This window comes from Pygocentrus nattereri, chromosome 26, assembly GCF_015220715.1.
Source record: "Pygocentrus nattereri isolate fPygNat1 chromosome 26, fPygNat1.pri, whole genome shotgun sequence".
Lineage (NCBI taxonomy): Eukaryota > Metazoa > Chordata > Actinopteri > Characiformes > Serrasalmidae > Pygocentrus > Pygocentrus nattereri.
In genome coordinates, this window is record NC_051236.1 from 2,438,048 (window position 1) to 2,459,257 (window position 21,210).

The 21,210-nt window shown below is 43.3% G+C and overlaps 1 protein-coding gene across 3 annotated transcripts in view; it reads right to left on the minus strand.

The window, feature by feature from the left end:
• The window catches only part of pdzrn3b (PDZ domain containing RING finger 3b), a 191,738-nt gene extending 171,853 nt beyond the window's left edge, over window positions 1-19,885 (minus strand). For 2 of the 3 annotated variants that reach the window (XM_037535153.1, XM_037535152.1), the window contains exons 1-3: window positions 19,026-19,885; window positions 7,295-7,381; window positions 3,274-3,381 (exon numbers count right to left, since the gene is read on the minus strand). In XM_037535153.1, the coding sequence (XP_037391050.1) occupies window positions 3,274-3,381; window positions 7,295-7,381; window positions 19,026-19,745 (915 nt within the window). In that variant the 5' untranslated portion in view covers window positions 19,746-19,885. Of the gene's footprint in view, window positions 1-3,273; window positions 3,382-7,294; window positions 7,382-18,806; window positions 18,926-19,025 lie in introns of those variants that run through there. The other variant, XM_037535154.1, reaches the window with a different exon arrangement.
• Window positions 19,886-21,210: the final 1,325 nt, after the last annotated feature.

Here is a 21,210-nt window from a genome sequence, read left to right on the forward strand (position 1 = left end):
AATTTCCCTCCCTTGATTAAATTTCCAAAGAAATTCATTTCTTAAGACGTGGTAATTAGAGATTGTGTACGGTGCCTCCCAGAGTGCTAAAATAGAGCTAGGATACACATAATTCCCCAAATTCAGTGCACAGAACAACCTCAAGGCTGAAAGGCTGCTAACAAAGAGCATAATTATGCCTTTTTCAAAAGGCAGAGAAGCCATTACAGAGGTTTAAAAACTGGGGCAATTTTGAGCATTTATAAAGCTCCTGAAGGCACCAGAAGTATGCAAGTCTCATATCAACTTTCTGAAGATTACAATCTAAAAGCTTGTAGCACCTTTATACCGTCACGGTATGACACTGTGGGCAGGACACACTGATTCATTATAGCAGGTCCATCTATGTTTTCAAGAGCCACTCCGTAAACGCTGGACGGACCCGAGGCGCCGAGTGTCCTCCTCCTTCCTTTTCTCCTGATAATCCCAGTGACTAAAGCCTGAATCATTCAAAAGACAAGGACAAAAACAACAAGGATGTCGGTCTAGAGGCGTCCTAAAGCAAAATACTTTCTTGCATGGGAACGAAACGATGACTATCCATCCATAATAATCACGATTCAAAACTATATGAAAATTTGCTGTCACGTCTGCTCACATAATCATATGACAGTAGTCAAAGCATCTACTATTAAATTCCCTCTAGGGTCCACTAATGGCATTTGTGTGGATAACTCACTTTACATGTCCATTTTCCAAATTCTTCTCATCAATTAGAACTAAACAGGCTGTATTTGTTACCTTGTCTAAGGCCCAATCCCATTTCACCCATTAGCCCTTCCCCCACACACGTCTAGGTGTAGGGTGTCCTGATTCTTGTTAAGATTAAGTGACTATTAGTTATTATAAGTGTTATTAGTCCCACAATTGGGACATTTCACCTCCATATTTAACCCATCTGTGCAACACCACATACACACTAGTGAAGACACACACTAGGGGGCAGTGAGCAGTGGGCAGACCTATCCACAGCACCCGGGGAGCAGTTGGGGGTTAGGTGCCTTGCTCAGGGGCACCTCAGTCATGTAATGTCCACTCTGTGGATAGAACTGACAACCTTCCGGTTGCAAGGCTCGTTCCCCAACCTCCAGCCCACGACTGTCCTCAGTTAAGCCAGTCCAACTCAAAGATGCAGATGGTTAACAGCCCATTCTGCTAAAAAGGTTTGGCAACACTTTACTTGAAGGCTACTTGAATAAAGACCTCATAACACTTGAATAGGTATTAAATTATGCATTTCTAAAGCAATAATTGTATAAGCATTTATGAACAACCTGAGCCATTAATCGCAAGATGACCCGGGATGTTTTATGATGTAAATAAGGAAGCCTGGCATTTTAAAGGTTTGACATAAGGGTGACAGACATAGATTCCTTCTGCAACACCTTAAAAACTGTACTTCTGTACTTACATACAGCCGATATAGAGTTTCAAGTCAAGTCAAGTCAGGCTTTGTTGTCATTCCAGTTCTATACAAGTAGACAGTGAAACAAAACATTCCTCCAGGACCAACACAGGAACACAAAACAATATACACACTACAGACAATACAGTACAATAAGCAGGTTCTTTAGATCTCTGCATAGCCTTGTACAATAGGTTCCATCATTTGAGAAAGAAGCTTCATAACAGTGTTATAAGAAGAAAAAATGTCCATTACATTAGTTTAAGGCTCCTTATGTCAGTACAGTGTTATTTAGTTCATAAAAGATCTTATAAGCTTTTCATAAATCCTCAAGTACTGAATATGTTATTCAGTGCTTATGCATGTGTTATGGAGCCCTTATGTAGGTGGCCTTCAGATTACATGGTGCCAAAAATTCAATAAAAAAGGGGGTAGGGGCTTTGAAGCTCTGACACAAATGGGAACTGCTCCATCTATATTATGTCACGGTGTGATGCTTAATAATAATAATTTTGCCTTGATTTATCGATTTCTCAAAAACATTGCTCCAGCCCTAAATGAAAATCGCTCCAAAATGCCATCGCTCCAAAGAACCTATATCTTTTTGGAGTGTGGGCATCAGAACGAAATCCATTAACTATCCAACTAACCGCAATTAACAACATCATCTGAGGACATCAGTATCTACACACCATCCATTCAAATGATCACACAAAGCTGAGAGAAGAAGGAAAAAGCAAGAGCACAGGGATGAGCAGAGAATCGTCATACATCTACTATAACAGTGATTCAGTGATATCCATGTATTCAGCACCTACTGAAATGATCAGACAGCTAATAGAGCAACAAAGAAGCTAAAGTAAAGCCTTGTGTTTGGCTCTAGAGCAGTAAAGCAGCTATGTAGCACATTAACAAAAACCTTGCTTTTCGTCCAGGCACTCATTCCCCACGAAACCCGCTCTGAAACCTATCCTTTAGTGGCTTTAAGTCGCCAGGCGCCGACAGGATTGCTGTCGCCTTTGGTGGCTCAGGCCAGCGTCGCCAGGGCTTACAGCATGTACGACCTAACAGCACGGTTTAAGACTGCTTTGTGTGGGAGCGATTACAATTTAGAGGTGCTCTTACAATTTTTGTTTCTTTACCCTTCATACATCACTGAAGGCAGGAATTCCCTAAAATGTAATGACCAAAAAAAGTAAAACAGCCTAGTAAAAGTTTCAGTGGAATGTCCCAGTTCTTTGGGACAGTGCTACGACTGCATATAGTACAAATATTTACATTAACTTAACTAAACAATTATAGAGCCCCAGGCCACCAACGTATGGCGTAGAATAACACACTCATAACACTAATTCAATGCATCCATTGTTACACACTAAGGTTTCATGAAACTATAAAAGCAACCTTTGTAGACTCAACTTTCTATACACCCTAAAAAGTGACCTCCAAACACTCTTAGCCTTTTAAAACAGACTAGATTCTGTTTCGAGGTAAGAGAGCGCTTTCTCGAGTCAGTAAACGATGTCAGCTCAGTTACACAGCACAGCCAAGAGCGTGAGGGGTGGGGGCTTGTGTAATATTCACATTTCACCGTCATTTCTGTTGGGCAGTCCAAGTATAAACTGGAGCAAGTCACCGACTGTGGCATCTCAAAGCCATTCTATAACTTACAGAAGGACTTACAACATAACATAGCTTCTTATGGGATTAAATGGTGGAGTACTGCCTCTGTAATTGGCTCCTTATTGGTTTTGGCCTATTATATAACATTATTTTGATCATCACACAATGACAGTGGGTGTGAAGTTGAATAATAGTGCCACACCTACCTCCATTATTCTGTCGTGAATCTGAAGACCCCCTTCTTGATCTGCCGGCCCATTCTCTACAATCTTTGATACAAAGATGCCTTCATTGGAAGTCCTGTCTTCATTATCCTGAAATTCAAATAGCTTGTTGTGACCATTTTATACACATTAAAAGGTGTTGGCTATGCACTGGCATGTCCACTTCATAACTTGGCTTTCTAAACTAAAATGAAGCTAAAAAGTTACTACCACCATGACGTTGGTGTGTCATCTAACCCGTTGAAATCCTGCCTTGATGTTGGTCAGTAAAGAAATGAGCTTGTGAAACTGGCGCTTTCTGTGCCACCACGTTCCCCATCACCATATAAAACAAGCTGCTGCCTTTATTGTTGGACGCACTGTAGCGGTTTCCGAGTAAGTGTGTGTGCACACATTCTACATGCGATGCTCATCCACTATGGAAACGCTTATTATTGACATGTTCCATCTGCATGTTCCTATTCATGGGTTTGCCTGTTTAAAAAGGTCATTTGTGACAGAAAACAGAAACTAAGAACTTCAGCTTTACGTATCAAAAAGAATCCAACACCAGCACTGAGAGATCATACCTTTAAACGAGAAGAGCAGACTGGCAGACATGACTGATTTCTGTGTGGGCAATAAACAATTTTATTTTCTCCCCAATTTAGTCGTTTCCAATTCCACCTGCTTGTTAGGACTCCCCCAATCACACGATACTACCAAGAAGAGGAAGGTGAAGGCACCACCGCTTCTTTTCGAACTGCGACGTCATTGGACAGCAGAACGCGCTCGGAGGAAAGCGCCAACTGCCAGATCTGTTGCATCTGACTAGTATCATGTTGAGTGAGTGATGGGGGGGGAGAAGGGGGGCATCCTACTCACCCAGAGAGAGCGAGGCCAATTGTGCTCTCTTGGATTACCGGCTTCGGACATCTGAAGCATCACCAGGGATCGAACTCGCGACTGAAGCCAACGCTTAGACGCTTACGCCACTCGGGAGCCCATAAAAGATTTCCAAAATTTCCGCATAATTAATTTGTTGAGATGTTAACGAAGTCATGCAGAGTGGTTTACTGTGAAACGATTCACTGTCTGTGTTTACGTGTGAAGATTTGTGCCATTGATTACAGATTCAGACTGAGGTGTTTATGCTCACTCAGCAATCTGATGGAAAATCTCTGTTTACCTGCTCATTACAATTAATGACACAAAATTACACACATGCATAGAAAACCACTTAGTGTAGACGTTACCATGACAACGAGCATCACGTGAGTCCAGTCTTGGTTGCTTTAAAATGACGTCAGACTCAGGAAAACGTCCTTCACACGTCCTTATTAAAGAAGGCCGAGAGGAAGACGTCGTGCTCTGAGACGCATAAGCTGGACGTCCGTCCCACCGCCGTCTTTTAAAGATCAGAGCATGAACTTCGTCTCCTCTGCAGACCAGTTTCTGCTCCGCCGTGTTGAACGGTATAAACTCTCACTGTGACGCGACGCTCATGCAGAATGGACTTAAACTTTCCGATAGGGAACGTAATCGGATACAGGCGTTTACATGGATTATTTACACCTTGTTCAATCAGATAGAAGTTGTATTCTGAATGGGCTCAATCGAACTAGACGATTCTGAGAGACAATTCTATTCCAATTGAGCTATTAGTCGGATTATAAGCACATTTAATCAGGCTGCATGTAAATGTAGCTACTGTAGGGAAACTTGCTGACCTGCTACATTACAGCCGTGTTAATATGAACTAGGGATTGTCATATCAACGGCATAAATATGGCCATTTTATTTCCTTTCCAAGACCAACATATTTAGCTCTTAGAGGCATCTGGTACCCATCACCACCACCGAGAACAATCCTCAGCAAGTCTCTTTAAAACAAAGCATTTCACATCAACTCACTCTGAATGACTCAGCGATTTGATTTTGCAGAAACTTTGAAAAATAGGTGGAATTCCTCTTTTAAGGGTTAAGCTAAACCCGTAGTAGGCCACGTCGGAACCTTCTTTCATCATTTAACAACTACAACCCACATGACACGATAAAGCCCGTAGTCCAATACAGATAAATATCAAGCCAGCAATCATCCCACTCCAGTTAAGCCAGCCACTCCATGCTGGGCCCCCCTACCACCTAAAATGACACACAAGTGGATGCAGGTGCACACAACAAAGTACTCAATGTTGTGATTTGCTAAGCTACTTCGCCGAGGCAGTCTGTCACTTGAAAGACTTCCCGAGCCTGAAGTCGTGTCAGGATCCTCACAGATGCTGAGGAAGGAGAAGGCAATTTAGATGGGAAGGATAAAGGCTGCTATTCACTGTCCATCACAGCACCATAAACCGATAGCAAGGGCTCGGGGCTTCAAAACATTTTGTCCAACCACATCAAAACCCTACATGCTGCCTGCCAAGTCCTGCGATACTGTGCAGTAATTTTTAATGGAATATTTGAGAAACCACAGGAAGTCAAGCTGTGAGTGCTGTAACTAATTACTGCAGGGCCTGCTCTCCTCCCATCACAACAACAACAACAACAACAACAGCACAGTTGTTTACTTGAGGATATTCTTCCGAGATACAGTCTCAGCTACAACTGATCGCCATGCCAGGCTTCAGTTTGAGAGGTCGGCATGTGGCTATTGTTAAGAAGCACCTTTAACTCTGCATCGGTTGACCTCTGCTTTGCTATCCACTAGAATGAAGCGGGGTAAAAACTCAAATGCTTAAAGCAAAAACTCCTAAAGTTTCTAAAGCAACACTGTAAAAGACGGTGTGTCAGTTCAACCTAAAAAAAAAAAAAAAAAAAAAAAAAAAAAAAAAAAAAGTGGTCCCAAGAAACTGAATTAGACTATTCAGCTTAAAACTGTTCACTCCAAAAATCTGAGCTGAACAAAATTAGTTCATTTAGTTGTTTTTACAGTAAACACAAGTCTGCAAAGTCTCTCATGTAGGGAAGCACTTTATACTGGCAACTAATATATTATGCTGCAATAAATAGAAGCACTGGATTATTAATATGTGGAAACTACACTTACAGTCAGTAATTAGTGATACAACAAAATGAAAATTTATGGCCAAAACCGAAACCAGTGCTGTGCCAGACAACCCTAAAAGCTACAAATCTGGCCATATATGAAGGATTTTGTTCCACAATGCACAATGGATGGATGGATGGATGGAATTTTACTTTCTTCTTGATATTCGCTGATGGGAGTAGCTTTAAACATACAAAAATCTCGCAATATTACAAATTTATATTATTAGAGAAATAAAAACTTTTTTTTAACCAAAACTTTTCAAAAATTACTGTTGTTACAATCAGATATACAGCACTTTGGAATGGCACGTCAAATAAAATCAGGTGTATATAAAATAATATTACAGTATGTAGACAGCAGTATGCGCCACAGAACAGCTGATCAACCAAGACAATGAATTACATCATTTTATTAAAAAAAATTTTTTTTTACACTTTCTCTGTTTGTGAATATTATCATTAAAAAAAAATACTCAGTCTAATACCAAACTCAATCTAGATCAAACTCTTTGTGTTTAAGTTCTAGAGTCTTTTTAGGCGCTTCCTTAAAATCTCGCTGCAAAGGTCCAGTCAAGAATGACGTCATTACGTACGTCACACGTCTATTCTGGACAAACCTCACCAAAATTCATTAAAGGCTTCTGTACCCATTCTCGCTGATATGGTTACCATAACGACCACTTCAAAAAGGACCGCAATAACAGTGAGTGGCCCCAATCTGGACACTGTGGTATCGTCCAGGCTGACGCTCCTTGCCAGGCAAGAGAAACTGTCCTGTTTTTAGGATTCGAGTGTGAAGCAGCGTCCAAAGCTTCAGCCACCTGTTTATCATAGGTTCTCTCAGTTATCTATTCATTCTCTATCTATTCATCAGAATGTTCTTTTTCACCATCAGTCCTAATTAAGCAACATAATGCCATGGTGTATGAAGTCTTGGTGACAAAGCTAATGCTCTAATCTCCTGCAGACTTACCGTACATGGTCTTCCCCCAACGATATTAAAGCCCAAAGATCCAGACTCCCTGTGGAGCATAACTGTCACACTTTTGTTCTCACCACCCTGAAAAGAAGAGAGATGACACAACTGAGAAAAACACTTTCACCACATGTTTGTTCAAAAACGGCATTTTAATTAGCATCACAGTTAATTACTAGTTAAAGTTCTAACTAATACACACTACACTCTCAGAAATAAAGGTACGCCACTGTCACTGGGGTGGTCCCCTCAAGGCTCCATCTCAGTGCCTTTAGTCAGGGATCATAACTGAACCATAATCCACTGAAATGATCTGTTCTAAGCTGGACTGACTCCACACACCCCGCCTCGCCTTGCCTCCAGGCTTTTACTCTACTGCTCTGTTTTAAAACATTCGGTTACGAAAAGGAACAAATACCAACTTTTCACCTGGAGGAACTGATTTAAGGTGCACGATTTACATTATTTGTGCCCTGATGAACGAAAACGTACCTGCACAGAACCTTCATTTCTAACACTGTACTGCAAATAATCATTAACTTCTACAGTGAGGACTGACATGCTATAAACTAGACACCAAAACATAAAACCATGGTTTAGTCACAATTTTAAACTTTTTGGGATAAACAAGAAGTTATGACACAGGAAAGAAATAATATGCTATCAGGCACATGAAGACACAAAATTCGGAATGTGATTTGAGATGATACAATGGTGTCTGGACTCCATGCGTCTGAAAAGCTGAACACACTAGTCACTGTCACGATTGGCCCCTCCCACTCCTGTCCATGTGCTTGTGTTTACCTCCCAGTCTTGTCCATGTGCTTTTGTTTTGTTTCTTCCCGGTCCTGCCCCTTCCCCTTGTTTTCAGACCCTGCCCCTGACTGTAACCACCTGTGTTAAGTGACACTTTTTTAATCCCACAAATGGGGAAATTTAACCCATCTGTGAAGTGAAACACCACATACACACTAGGGGCCAGTGAGCACACTTGCCCGGAGCGGTGGGCAGCCATATCCACGGCGCCCGGGGAGCAGCTGGGGGTTAGGAGTCTTGCTCAAGGACACCTCAGTCATGGACTGTCGGCTCTGGGGATCGAACCAGCAACCTTCAGGGTCAGTTCCCTAACCTTCAGCCCACGACTGCACCACCTTAACCACCTGTGTCTTGTTAACCCTCGCTATCCCTGTTGCATTGGAGCCCTGTGTTTTTCCTCTGTGAGTTTGCTGGTCTTTGTATTGTATTCTCACGCTGTTTGGTCTATGTTTGTTGATTGTTTCTTCTTTCTGCCTCCGTGGTTTGTTTATGCTGCGTTTCCTTTGTCATGTCCATTTTACGCTCAATCCGTGTTGGCTCTGTGACCCTGACTATGGATTTGCCCTTAATAAATCTCACTTATCTCAGCACGTGCGTCCGCCTCATCTTCACTCCCCAATGTCACAGACACAAGCTTATGCTAGTCATGATACAACATGACTATGATACATCCTGTATCCGCACTATTTATAGCATTATTTATTTTGATAAGCGAGATGCGGTCACTGATTTCTGAATACGATGCTGGATATTAATTCTACTGTACGTTCATGCTCAATGCTTGACAACCTTCTCTGTTATTACGGAGCAGCTCCGTTCACCCTAAAAAATACCTCAGTGTTTACAGCTTCCAACAACCTGAAACTTACACAGTAGCAACATCATATTAGAATCATTTATACAGGCATCTGCAGCAAGAAACACTGCTTTTTATTAATATTAAAGGTTTATAGATATGAAACGCACATTTCAGATTTTCTGCAGGGCCCTGCTTATGACATTCAATATTAGTAAAAACAGCTTGGCCATGGGCTCTCAAGTGGCACTGCATCTAAGCGTTGGCCCCGTCATCAGGAGACTACGAGTTTGACCACTCTGCATGACTTCATTAACATCTCAACAAATTAATTATGCGTAAATTTTGGAAATCTTTTATGGGCTCCCGAGTGGCGTAAACGTTGGCTTTAGCAGGTGGAATCAGGGATGACTAAACTAGGAAGAAAATTGGGGGGAAATCTAAAATAAATAAATAAATGCATGACTTAGTAAGTCATGGGAACAGGATAATTAAGTTGTGGGCACGACTTTAAGATGTGGGAATGAGATCATGCCTTAATAAGCTGTGGTCAAGGCTTAATTATCTTGTTTCTGTGCTTTACTAAGTCATGGCCATGCATCAGGATCTCGTTCCTACGTCTTACTAAGCAGTGGCCATGACTTAATTATCTCGTTCCTGTGCCTTACTCAATCATGGCCATGCATTAGGATCTCATTCCCACACCTCACTAAGTAGCGGTGCCTTACTAAGTGGTGGCCATGCGTTATTTTTATTTACATAGGATGTCATCAGCACAGCTCCATAGCAAATTACATGGAAACTGTGCACTAAAATTTGTATCATGAGTGTTGAGTTAGAAAATCGAAAGAGGGTCTCCAACTGGTCGCGGTGAAGAAACGCACCTGTTACAGAATAAACCTCATACAAATGAAGAAATTCTGCCCAGCTTAAAAGTCTCAGGCAAAAGAGCTGTGAACTGACCATTAGCTTAAAGGGTTAAGGCCTCGGCCTTTCCTGACTTAAAGGTTAGAATATTAAACACGCAGCCAATGACTCTCTCAACAGCGGCGTGACTAGAGCTCAGAGACGAGAGCCCAGTCTTAACCCCTCTTTCTAGAAGCATAACAGCACTAGCGGGTCAGCTGTCCACTCTGTGCGCCATAGGATACGCCACCTAAATATAATACAGATATTAATGGTATGTACAGTGCCAACCATCTTAGCTGACTGTAGGCAATGCAGTGGAACGCAGCTCCCTAGGGCAGGTCATATGTCCCATAATTCCATGGGTAACCAAGAAGGTGCTAAAATGAGAATGGTGTACATCACTGATGTTCAGTTTGTGGACTATTCAGGACCAGATCTCATTTGTCGAAAGGACACAAACATAAAAACCCATAAGGAAAGGCATGCGGCCGCCTCAAAAGCCCCCACTTGACGGCTAACTGTCTGGCCTGAGTAGATGCTGCATCGTCGTGCGCCGTCTACTTGAAAGACCCAAGAGGGGCGCTGCCACAGCATCGTCTGGAGCAGCTGGGTCAACAGCCCATGTTAAGTGGACAGACTCAATCTCGCAGATGACAGCCCGCTATCATCGCCGCTTTCGCTAGACGTGAGCTTTCAGGATAGCGACGTGTAAGCGTACACCTAACTCAGGGAGCATTCAGCGGGAACAACTAGAAGAACCACATTCCCTGACCAGACCACTTGTTCCCTCTTAGAAAGCACTCGGGGGTACCCCTCTCGTCCTCTCGCTACGGGCAATACTTCAAGACTTTGTACACATCAGCGAGTGGGTAAGAGTTATCCACCATCTGCTGTTCCAGAGGAGAGAATCTGATCCAACTCAGACATGCCAGAGGAGAAAATCATACCTGAGACTCTTTTAATCAAACTCAAAAAGTGGTCAGCAGGTCCTGGAGACCCTACAAAGTTCATTTCCAACCCTGCTCTCCTCAAAAACGAAGGTGCTTCAACGGCTCTTTAGTAAAGAAAAACACTTCTATATAGAACCAGGAACGCTCAAAGAAACCTCTGTATGATGAAAGGGTTCTTTGTATCATGAAAGGGCTCTTCAGACTTCTCTTCTCTTCTATATAGAACCATTTTCTTTACTAAAGAACCATTGAAGCACCATGAAAGGGTTCTTCAGACTAATAGAGAAGGTGCTATAGGCAGTTCTACACCGAGCCTTTTTGAAAAGGATTCTATGTAGCACCCAAAAAAGCTTGACAGGGTAACAACAGAAGAATCCTTTCAAAGAGGTTCTGTATGTAGAACCATCTACAGCACATTTTTCATCAATCTGAAGAACTTTTCTGATGCAAAGAACTTCGTAATCACGTAAAATGTTCTTTGAGTGTTCAGGGTTCTATACAGAACCCTTTTCTTTACTAAAGACCCACTGAAGCACCATGAAAGGGTTCTTTAGATTGATGGAGAATACGCATGGATGTACTGTAAACGGCTCTATGTAGAACCTTTTTGAAAAGGGTTCTATTTAGCACCCAAAAGGGTTCTTCTATGGTTAACAGAAGAACCTTTTTAAAAAGGTTCTATACAGAACAATCTACAACACTTTGTCCATCAATGTGAAGAGCGCTTTCATGATGCAAAGAACTCTGTAATCATAGAAAAGGTTCTTTGAGTGTTCAGGGTTCTATATTTTCTTTACTAAAGAACCACTGAAGCACCATGAAAGAGTTCTTCAGATTGACGGAGAACGCGGATGGATGCACTTCAGACAGTTCTATATAGAAAACGTGCATAAACGTGCTACACGTGATCCTATATACGTAGAGCCTTTTCAAAAAGGGTTCCATTTAGTACCCAAAAGGGTTTTTCTAATGTTACAAATTTGACATAACAGAAAAGGGTTCTGTCTAGTTCTTCTATTGTTACAACCTTGATATAGTAAGAGAAGGAACCTTTTCAACAAGCTTCTATTTAGAACCATCTCCAGCACATTTTCCATCAGTCTGAAGAACCTTTCATGATGCAAAAAACTCTGAAATCATGCAAAAGGTTCTTTTAGTGTTCATAGTTCTATACAGAACTATTTTCATTACTAAAGATCCGTTAAAGCAGGGATGCACAACTCCGGTCCTGGAGGTCTGGTGTCCAGCAGTTTGGTGATTTACCTGCTCCAACACACCTGGCTATACTTATCTGTTGATTGCCAGGCTAAGTGGGTGTGTTTAAGAAGGGAAACCTCCAAGCTGTGGTGGACACTGACCGTCCAGGACCGGAGTTGTGCCCCCCTGCATTAAACTAACTTGTTTTAAGAGTGTAATCCTCCACACCTGCTTCAGATCATCTTTTTCCCCCAAAAATATTGCCTTTATGAGCAGATAAGGTTTCAGACTTGGGTTTGAAGACTTTGCCAGGAAGGTAGATTTCCAGGAATAGAGCTGATGGCCAGCACTCCAACTGTGGTTTGATCTTTACTGTTTTTGAAGCGTAACTGGTGCCACTTTATAGCCTTTATTAAGGAACACCAGGGTGGGTTGGTGAACCATCATGGGGTGGGAATTCACACTACAGAGAGGAAGAAAGGAAGGATTTTATCAGGGATTTGAAGGAAGACAGAGAAGAGCAATTACGAAGAGTGGAAGTTAGAGAATTCCAGAGTTTTGGGGGCAGCAGCACTGAAAGATCTGCCACCCATAGTAGAAAGTCTAGTTGAGGGAACTGTCAGGAGTCCAGTATTAGAAGATCGGAGAGCAGGAGAGGAACAGTATAAAGAAATGAGATCAGAAAGGAATGTCGGAGCCAGACCACGTAAAGCCTTGAAGGTAAGAAGAAGGATTTTGTACTTGATCCTGGAACTAATAGGAAGCCAATGCAACTGTCGAAGAACAGGAGTGGTATGAGCTGAGCGCTTGGTGGAGGTCAGACGATTGATAGGTTAACTGGAAGTCCATAGAAAAGTGAGTTATTGTAATCGATGCGAGAGAAGATGAAGGCACTGATCAATATTTTGGCATCAGTGTCACTCGCCATAGGACGTAAGCCTGCAATATTACGCAGATGATAATAACAGTACAGTGAAGATCAGTAGCTCTTCATTTATTACTAGTCATCTATAATAAACTGCTATGTTGACTAAAGTGTAATTCATTCAGAATCAGAATCCTTTACTGATCCCAGAAGGAAGTTGCAGTTGTGACAGTTGCAACCATTTATGTAAAAGAATAAACAATAATAATTTAAGACAAAAAAGAGAAATTTGCAATGTGTTGACGTTTAAATTCTTACAAATACAGTAAGTGGTTCAAATTTCAAATAATTACACTCTGAGTTATTGTACATTGAGGGAGAAGTTATAGAGTCTGATGGCTACAGGTAAGAATGACCTCCTCTGGCGCTCTGTGGTCATTTCGCTCCTGTGTCTCATCACCGTGTCGTAGAGTGGGTGGGAGCCTTTGTCCATAATGGCCTGCAGCTTAGACAGCGTCCTCCTCTCCGACACGGCCGTCAGCGAGTCCAGCTCCACACCCACAACATCACCGGCCTCGCGGATCAGTTCGCTGAGTCTGTTGGCATCTGCCACCCTCAGCCTGCTTCCCCAGCATGCAACAGCATAGAGGACAGCACTCGCCACCACAGACTCACTGAAGATCCTGAGCACCGTCTGGCAGATCTTGAAGAACCTCAGGCGCCTCAGAACATAGAGACGACTTTGGCCCTTCCTGTAGAGGGCGTCAGTGTTCTTAGCCCAGTCCAGTTTACTGTCAATTAAATAACCAATCTCGAAACACGGTGGTAAATGTGTTTAATGACCCTTTAACTGTAACTAACTAAACCGTAAGCACTTATTACCTTAGTATCAAGCAATCAAGTGCTACCATAATCATTCTCCGTCACTTATTCCTATATATAATCAACTGCAATGCTAATAACAGTATAATAATTAAGTAATTAATCTTGAACCACTGTAACTACATGGTTAACGTACATACAAACTAAACAGTGAGTAATCAGGTGATAACACATTAATACATACATTATTCATGACTATAATAAACTGTTAACATGAGAAGACTTGGTAACCAGCATTGACCTTGTGGTATTACCAACATACTGGAGTGTTGATAACCATTTCATACTAATAACAATCTTGCAAGCCAGACGTCTGTCTATAGTAAATATTTTGATGCCTGAAGTAGCCAAGAGTTGCCCACTTTGGCAGAAAATGCAACGTCTGAGATGCAAAACAACCAACTACACACCACTGTTTTAGCATGACGTGTAGGGACAAAGGGGCAGCAAGCAGAGGAACCGGTTTTATTATTCAAAAACAGCCAAGGGACCTCACAGTAGGTCGTCAAGGAGTGTGACGTAAGAGGTCATGATATTGTCGTGTTTCTCTTTGTCACCACTAGGCTACTCGCCTTCCTTGGGTCTACTGTTTAGACCCATTTAGACTCTGCAGTACACTCAGATTACACTAGTGGATTCAGTAGTGCAGCCGAGCGAGTCTCTAATACTGACTAGCTGTACTATGTCCATAAACACAAGAATAAGGTGCTGGTTTCTGATTGGATAATACAATCACTGGCCCTTTTGAGTTATCCTGTTATAATATCAAATATAATGGAATCTGTCATGACAATTAGCAGTAACTACACTGTTATATCACTGAACAAAATCCGTCATGACAAGTAATGATATCTGACATGTTTATCGCAGTTATTTACATGCATTTAATAATCCAACAACATTTTTTTTATTAAGTGACACTTTTTAATCCCACAAACCGGGAAATTCCACCTCCGCATTTAACCCATCCATGAAGTGAAACACCACATACACACTAGTGAGCACACACACACTAGGGGGCAGTGAGCACACTTGCCCGGAGCGGTGGGCAGCCCTATCCACAGCGCCCAGGGAGCAGTTGGGGGTTCAGTGTCTTGCTCAAGGACACCTCAGTCACGTGCTGTCGGCTCTGGGGATCGAACCGGCGACCTTCCGGTCACAGGGCCAGTTCCCTGACCTCCAGCCCACGACTGCCCCAACATAATAATCCAAAAATCACATTTTGCTAGGAATCCGATCAACGCGTTTACATGCGTACGAGTAATCAGATAATGGTGAAACATGGGTCGACATGACTTGACAGTGTTTAGATTTCTGCTCAATAAACTCACAGAAGAAAATGTGATGTAAATGCAACATAATGTAAACTCAAACTTTATGCCATGGCTTTTTTTTAAAAACATTGCACCACTTTATCTGAAAATATGAACATAAAATATCTAGAAGATGAATATTTAAATCATTCATTTCATCCAGCATGTACTTGGTTTCAGTGTCGCTCCAAAAGGGTTTTGCACATGCGCAGACTGAGAAATAGGAAAGAAATCAGAGTAAGAGTTCACGTGCACTTAGAAATCTGATTACTGAGCTAAAATCCAGCCTCTTTATCAGATTTCTAGACCACACTCTGATCTACGAAAATCACCTTGTGCTGTTTATATGATCACTTGAATAATCAGAGAACTGCTTATGATTATTGAGTGCACGTAAGTGCAATCATTGTTATGTAGCAGGTGTCAAGTATTGTAAGTGCTACTGTTAACTGCCGTGACTGCTGTAGGGGGCAGTCGTGGGCTGGAGGTTCGGGATCTGGCCCTGTGACCGGAAGGTCGCCGGTTCAAACCCCAGGGCCGACAGTCCGTGACTGAGGTGTCCTTGAGCAAGACACCTAACCCCCAACTGCTCCCCAGGCACCATGGATAGGGCTGCCCACTGCTCTGGGCAAGTGTGCTCACTGCCCCCTAGTGTGTGTGTATTGACTAGTGTGTATGTGGTGTTTCACTTCACGGACGGGTTAAATGCGGAGGTGGAATTTCCCCGTTGTGGGATCAAAAAAAGTACCACTTATAAAACTCAGTGCTAGAATAATAAATACTTAACGGAAACCTTAACTGTAGATTTACCTGTAGTAAACGATTACGCTTTAAAAACACAGCACTAATATTGAGCTGTAATTAATGACGACTTACTTTATTAAAACTTAATTACTTACTGCCCAGTTAATAAGTACTTAAGCACTAATTAAGTAATCAGACTGGAAGGACTTTTAGATTTTTTTTCCTTCTATATAAACGAAGCACAAAAACAAATCATGACTTCATGTGTGCAAGTAAGAGACTTTCTTGTAGCCAAGAATCTTTCCCACCAGAACCGTGTTCCACCAAATGCGTCCAAAATAAGGCAAACCCAAAGGTTTAACCACAACAGAACCCAAGGCCATACTATGTTTAACTAGCTTCTTTTGAAATGAACGCATTAAAATAGTCACATTCTCCAGAGCGTCCCTCAAAAATCCAGAACTGGTCCGATTTCCATTAAGTCTAAATCATCACTTGTGATGTTTTAATGCACCCACGCAGAAACTCCATAAACTGAAGCGCAGCAGAGAAACTCATGTGGGTAATTTGCTGCTGGCGTCTTGCGGCCTGCAGGCTACAGATTAATAAACATTCAGCCCTCCCCCTCAGACTGCCAGGTGGCTAAAACTGCAGCTGACAGACATGTCTCAAGGCTGGATGAGGAGCAGAGACAGAACAAAAAAATCCCCTCTCTGTCCACTTAGCCTTGCTTCTCATAGTTATTCACAGTTGGAAGGCGTGTAAATAAAGGTACGGGGGTCTACAAAGTCAAAGCAGGCCACAAGAATTTCAACACCGTGCAGGCAACTCAACTTCTGCACAATGAAAATTATCTAGAACACGCAACCACAGGCCCCTCGGTGTGCAAGAGGTGTTAAGAGCAAAGCTGGAACCCAAAGAGGAATGAAAACTGAGCACCACAAATCTGCTGTTGAATAAAGTTAATCATAACCAGAGAACTGCAGGAGAACAACGTCAACGTCAAGCTTCCAAAAAGTGAGGGCTGAGAGCAGCACGTGAACAAGTTCTGATGTATATAGTAGTAAGATTTCAACGTATTTAGGGGTTGGAGCCACGTTATATCAACCTGACCTCCGAAAAACTCACAGTTAAAGGTGAGAGCTACACGACTTCACGCCAGCTTCCAAACACATGACGTGTGTGGAGCTCAGAGCTATTAACAATTTAAGTGAACTTCCAGAAAGTAGGGGCTAAGTGTGGGCAATGTGTGTAGTTATCATGATAAATATCCCATATATGTCAAAATATGCTATTCTAAGTATATTTTGGACAGTGCCAGTATTTCAAAAACTTTTCATTACAGAGACAGCATGATTAGTCCTGCTTTAGTGGACTAATGGTATATTTTGATGGTATATTTTAAAACACGGAACTACTGGTTCTTTAAAAAACTTCAGAAAAATGAATTATTGTGATTGTGAAAATGTCTTGAAGTATCATGATGTTATATTCAACCACCTCTAGTTAAGACTCAATCCAACTTGTCTACCCTCAGTCCTAACCATGTCAAGCTTTTGGGAAGCAGGGGGTAACGTTGCATAGCTCTACAACGTCTACTCACCCTCCCAGCAATTCAACATGGCTTGGATTCTGTCCTGCAAAAACTTGACATAGCTGGGGTTGAAAGCTGCTAACATAATTAAACTCCCGAAAATTTCACACGGCTGAAGTTCTACCTTGCAGAGCTGAGAACAGCACAAACAAAAACCCACCTTCTCGAAACAAAGCTGTAAAACATCAACTCACCTTCTACATGTTCAACATGGGCAGGGTTGAAAGCTACACACCATTCACAAAGCTTTCAAAGGCTTCGTGTGGTTTGGGTCCTACTATGCTGAGCACCCAAAACCTTGACAATGCTAGGACTCAGAGCTTCGCAACATCTTCTAAAGGTGTGTGCCGTGTTGTGACCTTCAGTTGTGAGGGCTACAAAACATCAACTCTTCTGACGTCAAATATTTTGGGCTGAGAGCTTCTCAACATCTACCCAACGTCTGCAACCACAACATGGCTTGAGTTTTGCCTCATCAGCTCAGCTTCTTACGATCTCACGTTTTGGGCTGAGAGCTTCACAACTTCTAAAAACCTCACATGATCAGGACAAAGAGCTGCTAATACAAACTCAACTTCTAAAAACGTTAATATGGTTAGGGTCCTTTTTTGCAGACTTTCCATAAACTACACAGTTCTTCGAAACATCTACCCAACTTCTAAAAACATGACATGGCTTGAGTTCTGACCTTCAGTAATGAGGGCTACATAACATCAGCTCACCTTCCAAAGAGTTCACATAGTTTCAGCTGAGACTTTTACAACATCTACTCAACTTCTAAAAATGGACAAGCTCAGGACAAACAGCTACTAATATAAACTCACCCTCCCAAGTTAATTTGGTTAGGGTCCTATCCTATCTGGCAGAACTTTCAAAAAACCTGTAGTTTGGGCTGAGAGCTAATAACATAAACTTTGTACTCAAAAATTCAGCAGTCAGGGCTGAAAGCTACAGGACTTCTCAAAAACTCAACATGGTTTAGGTCTTACTTTGCAGAACTTCCAAAAACCTCACACAGTTTAGGCTGAGAGCTTCACAATATCTACTCAAACTTCTAAAAATGGACATGCTCAGGACAAACAGCTACTAATACGAACTCACCCTCCAAGTTAATATGGTCAGGGTCCTATCTCGCAGACCTTTCAAAAAACCTGACATAGTCAGGGCTGAAAGCTAATAACATAAACTTCTCAAAAACTCAACATGGTTTGGGTCCGACTGGGCAGAACTTCCAAAAACCTCACACATTTTAGGCTGAGAGCTTCACAATATCTACCCAACCTCTGAAATCATGACATGACTGGAGTCCTGTCCATCACTAGTGAGGGCTACATAACATCAGGTCACCTTCCAAAGCACTCAGAGTTTGGGCTGAGACTTGCATTTAGCCAATCTCTAAAAACCTAATGTGGTCATGGCTGAGAGCTACTAACACAAACTCACCTTCCCATAATGTGGTCAGAGTCCTGTCTCGCAAAAACTTGACATAGTCAGGGCTGAAAGCTACAGGACGTCCCTAAATCTCAGCACGGTTTGGGTCCGACTTTGCAGACCTTCCAAAAACTTCGCACAGCTTGGGCTGAGAGCTTTACAGCATCCGCTTAACTAGAGCCTCTGACATCACCACCCCAGCCTTCCTCCAGCCCCTCAGCGCGCTCCTACCTTGCACGGCGCCGCGATGGACCTGCTCAGCGACTCGATCCGCGCGCTGTACTCGGTGAACTTCTTCTGGTAGCGCAGCGCGGTCACCTGCAGCTCGCTGTGCGCGGCGGCCAGGCGCGCCAGGAGCGCTTTCTCGCGCTTGCTCGCCCGGAGCGTCTGCCTCTTCAGCTCCTTGCCCAGGCCGTCCACCTTGGCCTGGAGCGCGCCGCCGTGCGCCTTGAGCGCCTGCACGCAGCAGTGGGCACCGAGCGCGCGCTCGCGCTGGGTCAGCACCAGGCCGCAGCCGCGCTCGCGCTCGCACGCGCCCGCCGGCCGGTGCTCACACTGCTCGCGCATGTGCGCGTCCACGTCGCGCGCGTTCAGCACCTGGCCGCAGCCGCGGTGGCGGCACGAGGCCGGCGCGAACTCGCACGTCTCGGCGTGCTCGGCCAGCCGCTGCAGGGGCACCACGGCGGCGCAGCCCCGCGCGCTGTGCTCGCAGCGCGTGGCCAGCTTCAGCACGAGGCTCTTGAGCGGCGGCACGTGGTGCAGCTCGGCGGCCGAGACGCGGCGGCAGCGCGCCGGGCAGCTGCTCCGCTGCGCCACCCACGGCAGCACGCAGCCCGCGCAGAAGACGTGGCCGCACGGCGTGGTCAACGGCTCCTCCAGCACTTTGTGGCACAGGTTGCACTTCAGGTCCGGGTCCACGGCGCCCGTGAAGCGGTCCAGCTCGAAGCCCATGGCGCTTCGCCCACTTTGGCCACACGGCTCAGCCAACCAACCCAGAGCAGAGTCCCGCAGATCGGCGTACAGGAAGGGGGAGGAGGAGGTGGAGAGAAGGAGGGGGTTTGGGCATTGGAGAACTCCGGAGCGACTGACTGCGAGCTCCTTCTGACCGAGCAAACTAATTGCCTGAGACTTCCTAAGGGGGGGAGCTGGAAGTTTTGCTACCGTAACTCTTCTAACAGGGGCGCAAAGGCTTCTTGGTCACTTTCCTCCACTGCGGCGTAATTACGCGCGCTCGCTGGATTTGCGTCATTGTTTATTGTTGTTTTGAAGCATCTTTTCCCCTCAACGCATTTTACTGCTTTTTGATCAGACTGCTTGTTTAAACAGTGACGCTCCCTGGCTGATAAACAGCTGCCTCCTTCAATGCTCTGATAACTCGTCTGCGTCTGCGCATCTGCGCTACATGTGTAGCGCACATAGTGGAAAGTTTTGCTTTCTTCCCAACATGTTCCCTCCTTGGCAAACTGCTTGCTTAAAGGACAATTCCACCAGGTTTTTATTTTCTAAATCTCAGTCGCTGATATGTGAACAGTCATTTAAAGTGGTTAAGGTGAAGTGGCTCAGTGTGGAGAAAATTTGGCCCCGTCCCATTTCTTATTTTCACCCCTACCCCTTGTTTTTGAGTGTCACCCTGACCCCTTGTTACTGAGCTACAGGGCAGTGGATGAGATCTTCCCTCTGAAATGAGCCCCTCTAATAAAAGAGCATCACTTCATTATCAGCTACTCGCGCCGCTCTGTAGGCGACCCTGCCCGTCTGCAGGGACAGCAGAGGAGGGGAAAGTTCAGCTCCTCACTGCTGGGCTTTAGTTACATTTAGGGATCATACGCCTTCAAAGAGGGGGGCAATTATTTATTATCACCCCCCCTAATTCTTCAGTGATATGAAGCTGAAGTCAGACATTCACCAGATTCTCGTTTGAATTTCCCGTTCCACCTTAAATGGAGCAGCAGGTACATTTTGGCACTTCACTATTTAAGGTGGAATGGGGAGATAGCATACTACTAGCGATTTATAATACTTGTTATGAAGAAAAGGACCGTAATACCTCGAATAGGCATTAAAGTAAGATAATATAATGATTATGGTCTATCTCACAAGAGACAGGACACCCTGCCCCTAGACGTGAACAAGCTAAACGGAGGGGTAGGGCTAAGTGGTAGGGGTGAGTGAGCAAATTGCAAGGAATAGAAAAAAAGTTTAAATGAAATTTGCCAACTTAAACAAATGAAAATCAAGACAAAAGGATTTATAATAAAAAGTTCAATCAAAAAACGTATATATAAAAAAATAACAGCTCAAATAGAAAACATAAAACATGTACCATATATAATGAAAACGGACCAACTTCGTAATAAACAATAAAAAAAAAAAATTACCATTTCAGTAAAAAATCTAATTATTTACTAGATGAAAG